At 35.7% G+C, this 19261-nt stretch overlaps 1 protein-coding gene and 1 long non-coding RNA gene across 5 annotated transcripts in view; one reads left to right on the top strand and one right to left on the bottom strand.

The window, feature by feature from the left end:
- Window positions 1–17457, top strand: part of LOC132673120 (uncharacterized) — a 27715-nt gene extending 10258 nt beyond the window's left edge. For 2 of the 3 annotated variants that reach the window (XR_009607874.2, XR_013557554.1), the window contains exons 2-5: window positions 11723–11813; window positions 13618–13798; window positions 17063–17104; window positions 17346–17457. This is a non-coding gene — a long non-coding RNA (uncharacterized LOC132673120). The remainder of the gene's footprint in view (window positions 1–11722; window positions 11814–13617; window positions 13799–17062; window positions 17105–17345) is intronic. The other variant, XR_013557553.1, reaches the window with a different exon arrangement.
- Window positions 10098–19261, bottom strand: part of DEPDC1 (DEP domain containing 1) — a 21477-nt gene continuing 12313 nt past the window's right edge. The window contains exons 7-12 of one of the 2 annotated variants that reach the window (XM_060625516.3): window positions 18770–18907; window positions 16631–17482; window positions 16003–16175; window positions 14111–14287; window positions 12510–12695; window positions 10098–11801 (exon numbers count right to left, since the gene is read on the bottom strand). In XM_060625516.3, coding sequence (XP_060481499.3) covers window positions 11661–11801; window positions 12510–12695; window positions 14111–14287; window positions 16003–16175; window positions 16631–17482; window positions 18770–18907 — 1667 coding nt within the window. In that variant the 3' untranslated portion in view covers window positions 10098–11660. The remainder of the gene's footprint in view (window positions 11802–12509; window positions 12696–14110; window positions 14288–16002; window positions 16176–16630; window positions 17483–18769; window positions 18908–19261) is intronic. The other variant, XM_060625517.3, reaches the window with a different exon arrangement.

Raw genomic sequence — 19261 nt, 5'->3', positions numbered from 1 at the left:
CTCTTCACATCTGTCTTCCGTATTCCTCCTGTCTTTCTTCTATAAGGACCCTTGTGATTATATTGGGTCTACCCAGATAATCTGGGATGATTGCTCTATCTCAGGATCTTTATTTTCATCACATTTACAATGGTTTTTTGTTTGTTTGGTTGGTTTTTGTTGTTGTTGTTTTTTTAAGTTTTATAAGGTTGATAATCAGGGGTTTTTGGCATGAGGACATGAACTTGTTTGGGGGCCTGTTATTCAAGCAGACACAGGAGGATGCATTTTAGTAAAGCTCATCTTTATAGGAAAAAGCCCAAATTTTTGAATATGAGTCAGATAAATTTTTATGTTCTTTCTTCCCAGCTGTGTCTCCAGTAACTCCCTGCCTCAAATACATAGTTCAGCACTTCTGCTTCTATTATTCTTCCCTAACAGAACAGATCTGTATCTCATCCCTATGATTCGCCCTTTTCCTGCGTACCCCTCCTCAACAGCCCAGCACCCACTGCCTGGAAAAATACTCAGCTAGGGGCTTCGCCTTATCTGAGAAATAGCATCCCTCTTATTTACTCCCAAAGGCCCCTTTGCCTGCCTCCACCACTGACTGTATTATTCTATATTAGAACTGTTTATGTGTTGGCTGTCTTGCTCCATTACTCAAAAGCTCCTTGAGAGTAGGGAGTGTGTCATTCATTTTTTAAGGCTCATCACTTAGCATGGTATCTGGCACACAATAAGGGCTTAAGAAATGTCAAATGAATATCACTGAAATTATTTATCTATTACTAATTATATGAGGAAGAAAGATGGGAAAAGTTGAAGGAGTTTTTATCTTGAATTGTTAAGAAAGTTTTTGGTAAAGAACAGATTTCTCGCAGAGCCTGGAGAAGGAACAGCAGACAGGGGAAAGAGATGAGATGAGATACACATGACTCACAGGCAGTGATGATAACAAGAGCCAGAGGCGCTGAAGCTTGAGGGCTGCTCCTCTCGGTTGGGGTGTTTTTGATGTGTGCCTGCTTTGATCCCTGCTGTGTAGCTATGGCCCAGGATGTTCTGGAATGAAAAAAACTACTTACTGTTTCCTGTTCCCAAGATCCAGGGTGTGTTACAGAAGAAACACATGGTGCGGGGGTTGGTGGCAAAAGAATATTCATTTCCCAAAGGTAAATAGTCTCTCCAACATGGCTTCAGAGCTGAAGCAAAAGCAAAGAGGATGTACGGAGAGGCCATTTCAGTGTGCAGGAGAAAAGCAGAATGCAGCATAAAAGCAGAGACAAGAGGAAAACACTGAAGGGTGAGGTCAGCAAAGCTGTGTTGGTAATGGCAGCAGTGGCACACTGAGCCATGCGTGGAGGGATTTTGTCAGCCTCTTGGACAACACATGGGTACACAGATAGTGACATCTCAAGTGCTCTTATACTAAGGAACAGGACAACACAGTTGAGATCATGATGGGGGGGGGGCACACAGAAATACACTGCTGCCCCTCCCTGTATGGGAGACCAAGTGGAACTCCCACTGTGAGTTTATTTCTAGAAGCATGAATTATGTCCAAGTCATTCTTATTAAATTTATCTGAGGTGCGGATTCAATTATTCTCAAAAATTCCTTTTTGAAATAGAGCTTCCAATTTAGAAGTATGCTAAATCTGTACAAGAGTCAGATCCTATTGACCATCTCAGGCTAGACTCTTATAAATGTACTGGTAGTTTAATCTTCCCAGCTTGGTAGAGAGAGAGCAGAATATGAATTTTTAAAAGGAAGAAGTACGTAGAACACCTTTGGGAGGTCATTGTGGGAAAATCAAGCACTATCATGTCACACATATTAAACAGTTTAAAAGGCAAACAGCTGGGACTGTACCTAAGCAAATATCTGATGGGACTTGATTAAAAAGAAGCTCTTTCTAAAATAGGCTACTTTTTAGAGTTAATTGTCCCAGCTCCCATATCCTGGTATTTGATGGGGTATATAAGCCAAGTTCAAAGTCACTGTAGTTCCACAAAGGTCGAAATCACATGATTTAGCACATCAGAAAAGAGAACTGGAAAAGTTCTTGCACATTTGGACACTAAAAAAATAGTTGACCGAACGAACACAAGTGGAGAGAAGCTGAAGCACCGAATCTATAAAACTTGTGCTTGTGAATGGGGTTAGCAATTGGGATGAAACATGAATGCCCTAAGTCCTGTGAGCCTCTGAGGCTTGCTTGGGTCTCTGCAATTTGGTCCCAGCAGAAAGCTAATAATATTAATAGCTGTGTTTTAATTGAGAGTGCATTGTGTACTACATTGTGAGCTGGATATTTTAGATATATTGTTTCTAACTCTCAAAATAACTCCCCAAGGTACATAATATCATCCCTGTTTTACACACGGGGAAACAGCTGTGAAAAGTTAAATAACTTTTCCAAAGTTACGTGGCTAGTGAATGACAGAACAGTAACTGAAACCCAGATCTGACTGCTAAATCAGTGTTTTGTACTCATCATACCACACTATCTCCAACAATATATATATTCCGAAAAATATTATCCTTGTAATAAAATTAGTACATGTTTGTAATAAATACAGGAAATATAGAAATGTATAGGGGAAAAATCAGTAATGACACCTCCACTGCTTTGTAAACATATGGCAATGCAAATAACTGATTCTCATTATTTGCAATAATGTTCTATAAAGTCACCATGGATACTGAGTTAGCAAATACTGAAAACTTGCTTCTAGGATAATTACAAGTTTAGGTTCCTGTGAGATTCTGATCACATTTTCATCAATCCATTAATTCATAACCTTGTTTTGTGTGTGTTTGTTTAAAGACATATTATTTAATATATGTTGTTGATGCATTAACGTTAACTCATAGCCGACAGTGCTATAACTCATGCCTGAATGAAGCTTATCTAACACATGCATTTTCTCTGTAAGATACATTCCAGTTTTGGTATGCCTAGGGACATTAGATAGCACTTTAGCTCTATGCTTGGGGTTAATTTTAAATAGTGAAACCACAGACCAAAAGCACAATAATGCAAAAAAACATAGCACCACATAGACTGCAAAAAAAGGATGATTACTTAGAGTATGAGAGCTGAAACAAGAAGGCAGAATGTCACCTTGTTCAGCCTTAGTTGGAAACATGCGAGTTGGTGATTCAAATATTATGCCGCTCTGGGTATGTCCAGGGATGACCGTGAAGGTGCTGCAAGTGTCAGTTTGAGGGTTAAAGCAGATGAGTTCACAAATATGGAGTTGTGAATAATGAGGATCAAAAACTGATTGGTTCTGTGAAAATCATAGACACTGTACAGGAGAGCTTTTCAGAAACATTTATTCTATAAAATCTCATTTAGAGACTTCGGTGCCCCATGCCCAAGACAGATCCATGCAGCTAGCTATTTATTTCATTTAACATCTCTTGAATCTCTCCTAAGTGTATGCTAGGCACTGATAGGTATTGGAGGTAATAATGAACAAGACAGTTCCTAGCCTCTAGAAGCTCATGGTTTGATGGAAGGAGACAGACAGGTAAGCAAATTATTTTAACAAATTGTGGTAAGCTCAGTACTGGACATAGGCATGGGGTCTTTTGGGAGCACACACAAGAGAGCCACTTCATAGAGGAGGGGTTGCCTCAGCTAAGTACTAAGGACACAGTCTGATTCAGTCAGGTGAAGATGAGAGGGACTGGTGACTGTTACTGCAAATAACACACAATAACATAGTAGATGTTAACAAAGGCCAATTAATGTGATTCGGAAGTCTTTGGAAACCAGTAGTAAAATGATTAATTACTAATTATTCTGGCCTGTGTTTTCCAGATAGCACAGGTTTTACTATATTTCTTTTAGCTCAGCCTGGACTTTATGGATCATCATAGCATAATTCATGCTTCCAACATGTCTTAAATGCTGGATAAGCAAAGGATCTTGTCTTGGTGTAGTATTTACCAAGGTAACTGTATTTGCATCAGCTTTCTACATAGATGATAAAATCCCCCAAGGCAAAGATTTTTCTGAGTTCTTGGTAGAAAAGTCTGCAAAGAGAAATAATTGTCTACTACATAATTCGGGTTCCCTTGAGAGTATATATTAAGAATTTAGAAAGTTTATCCCAAATCTGAATTGTTCAGTTAAGCCTTCTCCTTTTCTGTCTTGTTCCATGTAGAAGCAAAGACTTGAAGGGTGGAGAGAAGGAATTATCATTTTTTTAATGTTTAAAAAAAATTTTTTTTTAACGCTTATTCATTTTTTGATAGAGAGAGTGTGAGCGGGGGAGGGGCAGAGAGAGAGGGAGACACAGAATCCGAAGCAGGATCCAGGCTCTGAGCTGTCAGCACAGAGCCGGACGGGGGAGGGGTAGGGGTGGGGGGCTTGAACTCACAGACTGTGAGATCACGACCTGAGCCGAAGTTGAACGCTTAACCGACTGAGCCACCTGGGCGCCCCTTTTAATGTTTATTTTTGAGAGAGAGAGAGCGCAAGCAAGGGAGGGAGGACAGCGAGAGAGGGAGACACAGAATCCGAAGCAGGCTCCAGGCTCTGAGCTTTCAACACAAGCCAACATGGGGCTCGAACTCAAACAGTTCATGACCTGAGCTGAAGTGGGATGCTTAGCTGACTGAGCCACCCAGACACCCCTTACTTATTTTTTTTTTTTTTTATTATTTTTTTTTTTTACTTATTTTTTATATAAGGATAATCTCATATATTTTCCTTTTCCAGATATTTATATTTATTTGTTTTCACTTGAAAAAAAATGATAGAATTTAGAACAGTTACAAGGATATACACATTAAAAAATAAGCCTTCATATCCCCCCAATTCAGCATGTACTGTTTATCAATTGCTTGTAATTATCTTGAGGAAATGTTCTTTGCAGTTATCTACATATATTTAAAATGTAAAAGGCATAAAAATGAAAACAGAGGGCACAGTGGATAATAAGTATCCTAAGAAGACAGTTCCTTCAAACTCCATTTTCCCCCAAAAGGTAATGGTATATTTTACAACTCTTAAACAGACTGGGTACAAAGGCAATAAATAGTCTTTAGATTTTCTTACGTGTTTGTTTTAATTTTAAGGGAAAGGGAACTATTGTTCATTGGGACACATTGTATGCATATTCTATGCCAGGCACTTTATACATGTTATCTCATTTGGGCTCTCAAAGATGTCAAGAAGGAAGTATCATTCTCATTTTATAAATATGGAAACTGCATGTCAGAAAGATTAAAAATGTTAATGTAATGGAGCCACAATTAGAACCCAGTCCTGCATGATCCCAATATTTATGCTCATTCCATATATATTGAAGGTCCGATACATTATGTTTATTATTTTGTCTATAATTATACATACGACAATTGATATTAGGTCAGTGGGTTAAAAAATCCCTAACAGGGATTTGTAACTGTAAATTTATGCTTCCTAAATTTGTGCTTCATATCACTTTGTATTTGACATTATAAAGCCATAAATATTCACTAGAGTCGAATCCCTTTTAAGAAGACAATTCAGGACTAATCAGAGCTGCATCAGAGGAGACCTGCAGATGGCCCTGCTGCCCATGAGTCACCAAAATCAAACTTCCTAATAGTTTAAATAAACAAAACAAAAGATAGTCATTGTAGAAATTATCCAACAATGATTCCAAAAGTTAAATTCAACCAACATTTGGGTGATTCCTTCCAATCTATTGTTTGATGTTAAAATTTGATTTTCAGTTTAATGAACAATGAGTATCGTGCTTGATAATTTCTAGCCTAGCAATAGGTGGCATGAGTCTTAGTGGAGGGGACACAAGAGTATCAATTAAGCTGGGGAAGAGAAAGAAATTTGGACTCTTTGCTCGAGCATAAGGTGCTGCCTGACAAATCAGATCGTGAGAATCATGAGACAGAATGCAGTCTTCAGAACTTCCAAGTAACCTGAAAGCTGATGAAAGCCCACAAATGTAAAAATCTGAGACATTGTACATAATGAACAAGAATGGCAGGTCTTGATCATTGTATTTTTAGCTTCGGCATGAAGTTTTGGGAAATTTATTACCAATCTCAAATCCTAACCAGCCACAGAAGTTTTAGAAGACAAAAAAAAAGAGCTACTTTTTCTTGAACCATTAAAAGACATAAAGTCCTGGAGAAAGAACTTCAAGATTTTCATAGGGCTGTATCTGGTTGGTAAGATTATGGGTGATTTAAACTTTTGTTTCCAAATCATCTACAATAAATGGAAATAACTTTTTAACAAGAGAAATTAAAATTAGTAAATGCTAAAGTAAAAACTAAATGAAAACTGATTCTCACAACCTCTCCTCCCTCTGTCCCCCTTTCTCTCTGGTATCATATTAACAGAAATCCTCCCCACCAACCCCTCGCCGCTTTTTGTTCTTTTTAATGCTAGGGGTCCTCTGTGGTGAGGATGAGGTGTTCCACGCAGACCTCCATTCACTGCTATGTCATGAATTCCCCCAGCTGCCAGGACTATTGGCTGCAGTCCTCTTTAGGAACTGTATGCTTGGCAGAAGGGAGTTGTCTCACTCAAGGTTACACCTCCTCTTCAGAATCAACCCATATTCAGTGACTGGTTTACATAAAGGTACAAAGGCCTAGCACTTTCTCTGTTTGGGACAATTCTGAAGAGCCATCTCAGCTTCAGAGCCCCTCATGGGATCAGCTGAGGCCTCTGTTGCAATTGCACTGTAGTTCACCTTTTTCTTTTGCCCCATTCCAACTCCATCACTTTCTTACAAGTGTTCCCGAGAGTACTTTCCAGTAATATTCTATGCAAATATTTGTCTCAAAATATGGGGAACATGACCTATAATAGAACTAAGACTAGTTCCAGGAAGATGACTAAAATTGAGTTTTACAGTCAGATCAGCCGATGGCTGGCTCATAATGAGGGGACTATCACTGGTGGCTGGTAAGGTACTAATAGTCCCTGCCCAGACTTTTATTGTGCCAACAGCTCCCAGCCAGAATAGCAAATCTAAAATAGTATCATTCAATTGTTCTCTGGGATTGCTTTTTTACAAGTCTACCATTATTTTAATTTTCCTGTATAAATTATGTTTTTCTCTGGATTTTTAAAAAAATGTTTATTTGAGAGAAAAAGAGAGTGCGTGTGCATGCAGGGGAGGGGCAGAGAGAAGGAGAGAGCGAATCCCAAGCAGGCTCTGAGATGTCAGTGTGGAGCCCTACACAGGGCTTTCATGACCTGAGCTGAAATCAAGATTCAGAAGCTTAACCGACTGAGCCACCCAGATGATCCTCTCTGGATACTTTTAAGATTTCTCTATCAATAGTTCTCAGCAACCTGATTGTAGTATGTGCCTTGGTGTGGTTTTCTTTCTTTTGCTGGGGGTTACCTGAGTTTCTGTGGATTTGTGGTCTTCATCACATTTAGAAGAAATGCCATTACTTTTGACCAATAATTTTTATGTCTTCCTTTTTTTCTTCTCTCATTCCTAGGCACCTGTTGTACACATTACTCAGTTTCATAGTTTCACACACTTCACTGAGGCTCTGTGCTTTTTTCTCATTTTGTTTTCTCTTTATCTTGGGTAGTGCCTATTGCTGTTTTCAAGTTCACAGATCTTTTTTTCTGCTGTGTCTAATTTGCTCTTAATTTCATTATATATATCTTTCATTTTGGGTATTGTATTTTTAATATTTACAATTTCTATTTGGATCTTTTTAAATATCTTCTATCACTGTGTTCCCTATTTCATTCATATCCTACAATATACTTATAATAATTGTTAAAGTGTCTGTTAATTCCATTATATCTGTCATTCCAGGGTGTCTATTGACTGATTTTTTCCCCCCGGTTATGGGTTACATATATTTTTTCTGTTTCTTTGCATGTCTAATAATTTTTTTCTTTTTATTACTACTATTATTTTTCTATTGAAGTATGTTGGCATACAACATATTAGTTTTGGGTGTACAACATAATGATATAACATTGTATATATTATGAAATGATCACATAGTAAGTCATGTCTGGTAATTTTTTATTAGATGCTGGACATTGTGATTTTTACATTGTTGAATGCTGGGTTTTGTTTTATTTTTAAAAGTGTGGAACTTATGGTGGCACACAGGAAGTTACTTGATCAATTTGAACATTTTGAGGCTTGTTTTTAAGGTTTGTTAGGGTTAATCCATAGCAGTTTTTATTCTAGGGCTAATTTGGTCCCACTAGTAAAGCATAACTCTCCTGAAGATGCTATCCAATGCCCCATGTATTAGGAGCTTTATTCTGGCTGGTAACATGAACTATTCCCAGCTCAGTGAGGTCCAGGGATTATTTGATTTACTGCTTATGTTATTTTGTTGGTCTTGTTGAATAGTACTCAAATGATTTCCTTCACCCAACCCCAATTATTACTCAGAAAAAACCTTTAGACTATTCTGCAGATCTCTAGAGCTTTTTGTTGTTTTGCAGCTCTTCAGTCATCCTGAACTCTGGCCTCTAGCTACTAAATGTAGTGAGACACTGGGCTTTGTTTTGGTTCTCTCTCCCTGTACTGTGGCCTGATAGTTGCCTCCAGGTAGTAATCTAGGGGTAATCATAAGTCTCACCACCTTTGTTTCCCCTTTTCTCAGTTATCACAGTCCCATATTACCTACAGCTCATTATCTAAAAACAGTTGTTTCATATAATTTGGTCTCCTAGTTGCTTATGGAAGAACAATTCAGAGATCAACCAGTGTATATGAATCTATGCTTTAATTCAAAAATTGTTTTTATAATGAGGAAAAAATCATCACTACTTTCATTTGTCTTATACATTCTGCATTTCCTCCATGCACATTCTGAGGTTTTCAGGAGATAACAGCTAATCTGTACATCCCCCACCCCTAGTTCTTAGAAAATAAGAAATAAGATTCTGAGTCAATAAAAGAGCTATTTTTGAGTAATAGAAGATTGTTAGTTGCTGTACTTTATTGTATTTAGAACTGTTAAGTTTATTCTAGTGAAACTGACTTTATTTCTTTCAGTTAAGAGTTTAATATTAAAACTAGCCATCCTTCATTTTCTCTCCTAGAAAGGCTTCAACGCCACACACACACACACACACACACACACACACACTCTCTTTACCTTCAAAATCAAAGGCTGGTATATCTGTTGGAGAAGTACACAGGTTGCCAGGATATAAAATTTCAGAACTATCTCTAATTTCACCAAATATGAGGTCAAATTATTGCCAATGATAGAATAGAAATATATGGTGAAAACTGCATCCCATGTTTTCACATACTCAAGAATATTGGTTCTGAAGGTATTTGCACTTTCCTTCCTTATCAAATTTTCCCTTTATATTAGGTTAAAATTTTTTAGCCAGTGTGTACAATCAGAACCCTAATCTTGTAACTAAACAATAGTTTAATAAGACTCACCAATTGTTCACAATTTTGTTTGGTTCATGTGTGCCCAAAACAACTGAAAGAATACAGGACTATGTTTTTGCTAAGATCTCTTCTAAGTGCTATAATTCTAGGTAATTCTAATAATAATTGTTAATATTTATAGAATGCTTCTTCTAGGCTAGATACTGCTAAGCACTACATATGCATTGTTCAGTTTAATTCTCACAACAATCCTAAAAGAGAGATACTATTATAATCTTTATCTTATGGATAAGGAAAGTAGAACTTAGAGCAGTTAAGTAATTTGTCTGAGGTTACATAGTAAATAGCATGGTAAAATTCAAACCTGACTTCAAATTCATGTCATTAAAATTTTTTAAAGTTTGTTTATTTATGTATTTATTTATTTATAGCAAGCAAGAGAAAGCAAAAACATGAGTGGGGTAGGGGCAGAGAAAGAGGGAGAGGGAGTGAGAGAGAATTCCAGGCAGGCTCCATACTGTCAGTGCAGAGTCAGATGCAGGGGTTGAACTCAGGAATAGTGAGATCATGACCTGAGCCAAAATCAAGAGTGAGACACTTAACCAAATGAGCCACCCAGGCACCCCATGTTACTAAATTGTTACACCAATTTTATAATCTCAATTGCATGCACACTAGCTCAGATGAAAAATTACTGTCTTTATAGTATTTATATATTTAATATCAATAAATACAAAAACAAAATTAAATTGTTACAAACCCACAATAATTTTTATCTCAATATGCATAGAATTCACATTATACATCTTTAAACAGGAAGTTTTAGCATATAAACACCTTAGAAAAAGATCTAATTTGGTCCTATAATCTTACAGCTAAGGTTTCTGGGCAAAAGATATATAGTTGCCATTTTCTATTCAAGTTTTTAATAAAAAATCTCAAATGAAACACTGTCATTTTAGAGTACAACATTACATTGATAAATCAAAAGTCATTGAACAATAAGTGTTTATGACATCCCAGATACTCTGTACATTTTTACACTTGAATGGATATTAAATAATCTTAGAGTAAAATATGGAAGAAAAACTGCCTCAAGTTTGTGTTAAGTCAGTAAAGCAGAAATATGGATAACCCTGTATTAAGATGAAAAGCATTTATAATCTGCATTTTCTTCCAGTGAAATAATAAAGCCAATGTGCCACCAGGTTGGTATTTACTTGTTTATAAAAAGTGTTTAGGGACTGATTCTCAAAGTTGGGTAAATATTGGTATCATCTAGAGAGTTTGAAAATACTGATGCCTATATATCATCCCTTAAAATTTGGATGTAACTGATATAAGGTAGAGCCTGAGCATGTATTATTTTAAAACTTTCCAGGTGATTCTAATATGTAACAGTTTGAAAAACACTAGCTGAGAGAACTGTTACATAACTAAAGAGCTCAGTATTCAGCTGAAGGACTCCTTCAGAGTGTGTATTGTTATTTTAAGTATCTGATAGGTGTCTCCCTTGATTAGAAAATAAATACTTTCAAGAAAGACATTTTGTTTTATTCATCTTAGTCTCTCTATCACTGGAATAATAAAAGGCACATAGTAGTTGCTAAATAAATATATTTTGAATGAATACATGATTGCTTTATACTTTTACACCACTATCTTCCAGTAGATACATGAACATAAGAATGCAAGATATTTATTGAAAAATTGAATGACTGAAGCACTTGGGATAAATGTTTAAAGCCAACTGAAGACTTACATGTACATATTTTAAAAACACACATATATAAATAGATCAAAAGTAGAAAAAGAGTATACAAAAGAGTGCAGCATTTAACAGTAGAGAATTCACTGAGTTTTCCAATATTCTTCACATTCTTATTCTTAGAAATAAGAGTATCCCTAAATAACTTGTACTTTAACTAGTATTCATAAGCACATGTGCAGATAAGTTAATTTCTTTTAAAAACAGAATTATAGCTTAATCTTGATAAACATGTCAGGTTTCAAAATTCAAGTAAATAAAATTTTAGCACACACCGTAATAGCTTTTCCAGATGTTGTATCAAAAAAAAAAAATTGTTTCTGGTTAAAGTATCTGGTATTGCTTTTGTTATTTGCTCACAGTTGAGACTCACTACTTTCTTAGCAGTCTTACACTGATAAAAAATTACTTTGGTACCATAAATGTGTTTTATTTAGAAAAACCTTATTAATAAATAGACTTCCTTTTTTAGTAGCTAAATTCTTAAGTATGGCTTCATTCACCAAAGTTCTACAAGTATTACATAATTTTTAATACAGTTAGTATCTTAGACTACGAAACTTTGTTTTTTTTAAAATTAGCATTGGTTGTTTGATTGTAGGTTTGTCACCAAAAAGTACTGCTTCGCTCTCCGTGGTTGGAAATCTTTTCTGATATATCAAGGGATATTCCTTCTGAAACTTAAAAATGAGGTGAGGAATTAGAGAGTATTTAACATTATTATCCTAGCTGAAGCCAATGTTCAACATTTTATAAGAATTCAGTGACTTTCTCAAAGATGTATTTCAGAAATGAGTATCTTTTCAATTTATCCTTGCCTCTCCCTCTGCTTTCTCATATATGAAAGGTGTAAGGTAAGATTTCTTAGATCCCAGTTAGCATTAATATACAAGGATTCTCTTCTGATGTGTTTTCCTCCTAAATTCTAGATGTTCTTCCTTTCCATTGGTAAAGCCTATGAAGGCCAGAATGATCTAGTATACTTCATATTTGAGTATCTCAGACCTGGAATTAAACTTGCCAGCATCATGTTACTACTGGATTTTGGTAGAGATAAAAATTGTAAATGGTAATAATGAGTCACCAAAAGCTATGTATTACAATCAAATTTTATAATTGTTTTTTCAGGGCAATCTAAGTTATAATCATTGGAAGTAAAGGAAGAGTTATCTGTTATTATTATTGTTATTATTTAAATTTAGTAAGAGTATATTTATATTTATAAAGAGTAAAACCAGGAATGTAGGTTACATTTACATAAACACCTATATATACAATATCTAAAATCCAAAATAATGAGAAATTAGATTCTAAATGTTACTAAATAACAATCAGCAACAGCATATTTAAAAAGATTTATGTGATTGAGAACTTAGGCATTCTCTTACCTGTTTTAGTTTTTTCCTTTTCTCCTTTAGAGGCAAACTCTTGTTTTTAATAATATTCTCTAAAAGTTCTGCAATTGCAGCTTGTGAGGTAGACACTTTTTGTTCATCAAACTCCTGAGCACTAATCTGCTTACAGTATGAATATGTTGGCAAAGGAACAATCAGTCCATCTCCAGGATTTTTAATCTGTTTTGAACAAAATGATATAGTCCAAGTCTATTAATTCTGTTCATGTTCCTGTTTGCTAAGTGTTCTTTTGATAGGATTTAGCATGTATTCATTCTCCACCAAACATTCAACATTTAAAAAAAAAAAACTGTGTTATGCAATAGAGTAATGATAAATCCAAGGATCTACATCCCAGACCCACAACCTACTAGCTTTGTAACCTTCAGCAAGTTATTTAACTTCTCTTGGTCTGTTTCCTCACCTGTAAAATGGGGATTACATGAGATAATGTATACAAAGGGCTTAGAACAGAATAAGTATTAAATAAGGCAGCCATCCATCATCATTGCTATTAACCATGTATTTTATTCTTTTAACTACAAAACAATAAAAATCAAAGTAATATTTGAAAAGTTTTATTTATTTTGTGAGACAGGGAGGGAGGGAGAGAGAGAGTGTGTGTGGGCAGGGAGGTGCAGAGAGAGAGAGATGGAGAGAGGGAGAGAGGTGGGGGGCGGGGAGAGAGAGAGCGAGAGAGAGAGAATTCCAAGCAGGCTCTATACTGTCAGCGGAGAGCCCAACACGGGGCTTGAACTCATGAACCACGAGATCATGACCTGAGCTGAAATCAATAGACACTTAACTGACTGAGCCACCCAGGTGCCCCAAAGTGATGTTTTAATTCACTTTAAAATATTAATGTTTTGACGTAGTGAGAGTATTCATATACTGTTTTTGAGGTGTAGGAGCATGGGAAGATACTATAACATCTGCTCATAAAGGAAGGAAATTATAGGGATAATTATGTTAAGCAAGGGCAATATTAGAATGGTATGTATGGGAAGAAACATGAATATATGTGCTGGGCTGCCAAAGAGTGAATATAATAGACATCTGTTGTTTTGGTTACTCAGTATTCCTTCTCTCCTTCTTTTAATAGTTTCTTCCCGTTCCACCTCCACTATCCTCACCTTTTTTGAAGAACAGATTCTCCTCTAATCTATGGAGAGCCAATCAGAGCATGGCCCTGTCTCCAACGCACTCACCCTCAACCACCTAAAAGATGTGTATTTAGCCTGAATGGGGCCAATCAGAGTCCATGTGAAGAACTTTTCAAACTGGTAGGTGAAGGGATAGTTCTTTTTTCCTTTGGATTAAAAATGTTAAGTCTGTGATTTAAGAACTTTAATCAGACTTATGGATCCCCCATCATGTGAAGGAGCCTTTTGTCAAATACAGGACCAAAATGGAAATAAGAGATGAAGGAAACAGTTTTATTGCTATTTGAGTCTCCAAATTCTGTCTACATTCCTGACTTTTAGAGGTTATTTACATGAGCTGATAAAGTCTTCCCTTTTCATTAGGCTAGTTTGAGATGAATTTGCCACTTGGAACTGACTAATGCAGACAATTTTAAGATTTACAATACATACATAGCCCTTTTTTAAGTAGTCAAGATGTTTATCCACTGCAGTCTGTAAGTAAGAGGGTACTTGAAGAATTTCCTGGTGATGATCCATTAAGAAAGAAACTAATCTTGCAGCAAGAAGCTCATCAAGATCCACCTCTTCAGCACAGCATAGCACACACCGAGAAAAAGTGTGTATCATCTAGAAACAAAAGATGTGAATTTAAAAATTTAAGGTATTATATAAATAAGAGTGTCAGTAGTTTCTGGGTATCATGCTAAAGTACTGAGATAAAGCGATAAGCAGACTTCAGCTTACAAATGAGGACAATTAATTACATTAGAAAGGTAAGAACTTAAAGTACTTGTTAAGTATTTCCTTAATATAATTCTAAAGGATTATAAAAGGCTTAGTTTTTTCTTTAATTTTGTCACAATTGTATCAGTAAATATCATGGGTTTTATTGGTATCATATAGATATGTTACTTAGAGAATGTTAAAGAATAATGACTTACTACATTAAATTAATCTCATAAAACACAAGCCAGGAGAATACATAATATAGAAACTTAGTGGTTATAAAGTTGGTACCATTTAGTTTTTGAAATTCTGGAAAATAGTTTTTAATTATTTTATCAGACTTTAAAGACAATACATGTATTGTTCAATTCCATCATAAGGAGTCTTCAAAGTCTGGGATAAGTTTTGTGTTTCATAACTCATTTACTCTCAATCATATCCATATTACCCACTAAGTATTAGACACACGTAAACAGACACCTCATTCTAAAATAATTACAGTTATAAGAATTCTATTTTAAGAATTTTGTACATAATAGACAATGAACATATTTATTGAATTGAAATATTTTTGGTTTTATTCCTACATGTCAGTCATGTTTTCCTTTCTCCTTCCAAGACTCAGTCCTTAGCTTTTTAGTCTTCTTTCTTAGTTTTGTAGAGTTCATTTACTCTCAAAGCTTCAATTACTACCTCCCTCCAAACAATCTGCCTTCTGCCCTGATCTTCACCAGGCTCACATTTCTAACAGTCTGTTGGATAAACTTCACTTGAATGTCCTGTATAAACTCAAACTCAAAAAGCATAAAACTGAAATTATCTCCTTTCTACTCATGTCTCTCAAAATACATTCCTCTACAAACTTCTCTATGCTTTTTAATGGTGTCACAATTATGCAAGAATAATTCTTCTTCTGTAGTTTGGGTCTATCATTGTTAAAGAACTGTCCTTAATGAGTAGAAGAATAGAGCTCAACTCTAGATTCCTTGCTATAAGAAAATCATTTGAAGTTGCACTGAGGAAGTGGCAGCTCTTGAAGAGAGAGAAAGAGAGAGAAGATACTATTTTAAGAGTTCATTTCCAATCAATAGCTGTATAAAATGCCTCTACCCTCATCCTCTTATGGAGTCTGAGACTGCTTCACAGTAGTTTGTCCCAATTTCTTACCCACAGTGACATGCTATCCTGATTCACATAATTCATCAAATACAACTTTCCCACTACCATAATATTCCCATTAATTCTCTAGAGTTATAGTGCCCTTATGCTTTTAACTGTGCCTACTATCTCCTCTTCCTTCCCCACCAAACAGCATTGGCATAAGGCAATGGAATGTGGTCTGATGGTCTAGGTCAATCACTACAAAGTGATATGAATGAAGAGGTAAAGTGCTCAGACAAGATAAAGGTCAGGATATGAAAGTACAACATACTGGGCACAAAGGATTAATGCACCAACATTCTGCTACTAGGAAAGATATTTTTAAGAGCCTTTCTACCCCAAGAATCTAGGATTTTGAGACTAGGACATCATTCAAGTAGTACTTTTAGGTGATTTGCTTTTCTTTTTATAGTTTATGAACCAAGGCTTATTCCTTCCTTAAGAAATCAACTTACCAGTGATCTTGTACCCATTGCATCATGAAGTTGGGGCATATCAACGTTTTGACTCATTCGAGAAATCATGCGCATTAAAAGTTGAAGCTTTCTACGATTTGGTGGGGGAAGTAACAAACAACATAACTGTAGTGCATCGATGGCAACCCTCTCTAAATGAGGTTGCAGCAAACCTGGAAGGCAAAATTATACCCCACCCCCGAAAAAAATCATCAATGACACTAGTTGCTTTCATATTATGCACATATACAGTTACATAAAGAATACAGTTATATAAATATTAAAATAATATTTTAGTATCTAATTTCTTATAACTGTCCCTAGAAATTTCCACATTCCTCAAAAGCATGGTAAGATGCTTATTTTCTTCATAACCTATTTGAGTACTAATATCCTTCACTTACTACAAATAAAGTGACTCAGAATAAGTTAAAATGAAGTAAAAGAAAATAAGTGCTTTATATAAGTAGAATAAATCTTGGTTATGCCATGACAAGAGTCTTTTACGATAAAAACTTTTCCTTTTGGAGGAAAAATATAAAGCAGTTTCAGAGAAGAAAAGACAGGTAAGCAACAGTTAGTAAGCACTAAAAGTTAATATTACATGCATTGAAAGCATCAACCTTACTTTGTGTGCCAGTCAATACAGAAGAAGCTGGAGGTAAAGAATTTTCTGAAAGTTCTATTGTACTTTTGCAGAGTCTTTTATTGATTGTGGTACTAGACTCTCCGAGTTCATTTTCCATAGCTGTTTGTATACTTGTGCTGAGATGTCCAAGATTTGGTTTCATGATAATTTCAGCCACTGGCATATTGATATAACTATTACTTCTTGTACTACTTCTTAAAAGTAAACTCTGAGATCTACAAGGCTGTTTTGACTTGCATTTCCCAATACATAACTCCTCTTGGTCTTGAACAGTCAAAGTAGAGGTTCTCTTAAAACCAACACAGAGTGGTTTTTGAGTACTTTCCTCTGAATGAAGATTCATTAGGGATTCCTGTTTGGTCTTAGACTCTAAAAACTGCTTATTATTTTGTCCTTCTCTATTCACAACAGATTGATGGAAGACACTGGAGACCTCTTTACTTGAACTCCCTGGTAAGTCTACAATTCCTTCTAAAGAATAGCATCTTGATTTGACGTTAGAGGATAGAACATGCATACTACTTAAGCCTATTAAATTATGACAACTTCCTCCCATTATGTCATTAGCACTGGCTCTTCTATTTTTAAAATTAACTAGCTGCATTTTCTTAGCACATTTTTCTTGAAATCCTTGATCACTTATCTGCAGTCTCTTAGTAGTATCTGATTCTTCTTTGTTTTTGTCTTTATGAAGCAGACTGAGAAGAAGACACTCAGTTGATTTGAAGGAATTCAAATTGTTTAAGCGAAGGATTTTTGAAGACTGTGGATCATCTTGGATTTTATGTATCCCACTGGGTCTATCTGAAACTGTGACGTAGCCACAAACAACTACCAGGAAATGAAACAAAAATTAAGATGCAACTGTGTGACAGTGGACAAAAATAAAACAAAAACAATAGTAAAGTTAAAAAAATAAAGCATTACTATAGTATATATTGTTAGTATAGTACAACAGCAGTTGCTTAATTCAGAAGCCACTTAAATAGGACACATGCAACATTCAGTTACAAAGTGCAAGACTGAGTAGAGGTTTTCCAACTTGTGATATAAATCACTTAAAAATCTTTTCAACAATCTAATTAAAGGAATTGAGTAAATACATTAAAAAATCACTGGCTTTGTCTACAAGTATTAGAAAGCTCTTAATTATAAGACAACTAACTGTACTATAATAAAACTTACACATTTGGTCTTTGTCTCTAGTAACTGGTATAGTGATCCTAAAACGTTTAGAATTTCCAGAGAGGGCGTCTTTTGTTATCCATAGTACACCTACTGGAGAACATCTGAGTTTATGGTAATGAGGTGACTTAGGGCTGAACTTGCTTAGAAGGTTGGAGCTTTCAATCTACCTCAGACCTCCCTGAATGACAGAAGGATGTGGACTGAAGACTCAGCAAAATCACCAATAACTGATGATTTAATCAATCATGCCTATGTAACTAAGCCTCAGTTAAAACTATGAAGTAACAAGGCCAACAGAGCATACAGGTTGGTGAACACATTGACATGATTGGGAGGGTGGAATCCCTGGAGAGGGCATGAAAGCTGTGTACAACCCTTACTTCTTCCACATAGCTGTTTCTGACTTGTATCTTTTATAAAAACTGGTACTCATTAAATAAAGCAGTTTCCAGAGTTCTGTGAGTTGTAGTCAATTATTAAACCCAAGGAAGGTTGAAGGGACACCCAAACTGGTAGTCAGGGCAGAAATGCGAGTGAGTAAGCCTGAGGACCTCATCTGCAGGTGGTACCTGAGTGTGAGGGCAGTCTTGTGGAACTGAGCCCTTAATCTGTGGAGTCTGCATAACTTTGGGTGGTTAGTATCAGAATTTAAGGAATTTGTCCTTCACTTGTAGGGTCTGGTCTAACTCTGGGTAGTCAGTGTCAGAAATGAATTGAATTGTAGTACACCCGATTGATGTGAATAACTGGTGTGAGAATGATATATTTGAATTACTGGAAGACAACATAACAGGAACCATAGTATTCCCAAACTGTAAAATAATTTATAGCTTGCCATCTTCATATTTACCTACACTTTGAGATCTTTTAAATTATGGGAAACTTGAAAATGTTAATAAATTTACATAATAAGTAAAAACTCATACATACCCAAAATGCTTACAAATAATTCATAATATTCAAAGGTAAGCAGAGGTTCAGGGAGATCTAGAAAATAATCTGCTATTGTTCTGAATACATCTCGTTCAAATCCAACATAAGTTGGATTATTCATATTACTTCTTGGCCCTAAAAGATAGAAGGCAAAAAAAATTGGTAAAATATATTTTATTTAAAAAAATTTTTTTCTACGTGGCAATGAGAAAGAATGAAATATGGCCTTTTGTAGCAACGTGGATGGAACTGGAGAGTGTGATGCTAAGTGAAATAAGCCATACAGAGAAAGACAGATACCATATGGTTTCACTCTTATGTGGATCCTGAGAAACTTAACAGAAACCCATGGGGGAGGGGAAGGGAAAAAAAAAAAAGAAGAGGTTAGAGTGGGAGAGAGCCAAAGCATAAGAGACTGTTAAAAACTGAGAACAAACTGAGGGTTGATGGGGGGTGGGAGGGAGGGGTAGGTGGGTGATGGGTATTGAG

The sequence above is a fragment of the Panthera onca genome, chromosome C1 (assembly GCF_046562875.1).
Source record: "Panthera onca isolate mPanOnc1 chromosome C1, mPanOnc1 haplotype 2, whole genome shotgun sequence".
Lineage (NCBI taxonomy): Eukaryota > Metazoa > Chordata > Mammalia > Carnivora > Felidae > Panthera > Panthera onca.
The sequence above is the reverse complement of the archived record's forward strand: the minus strand, read 5'-3'. Positions and strand labels throughout refer to the sequence as shown.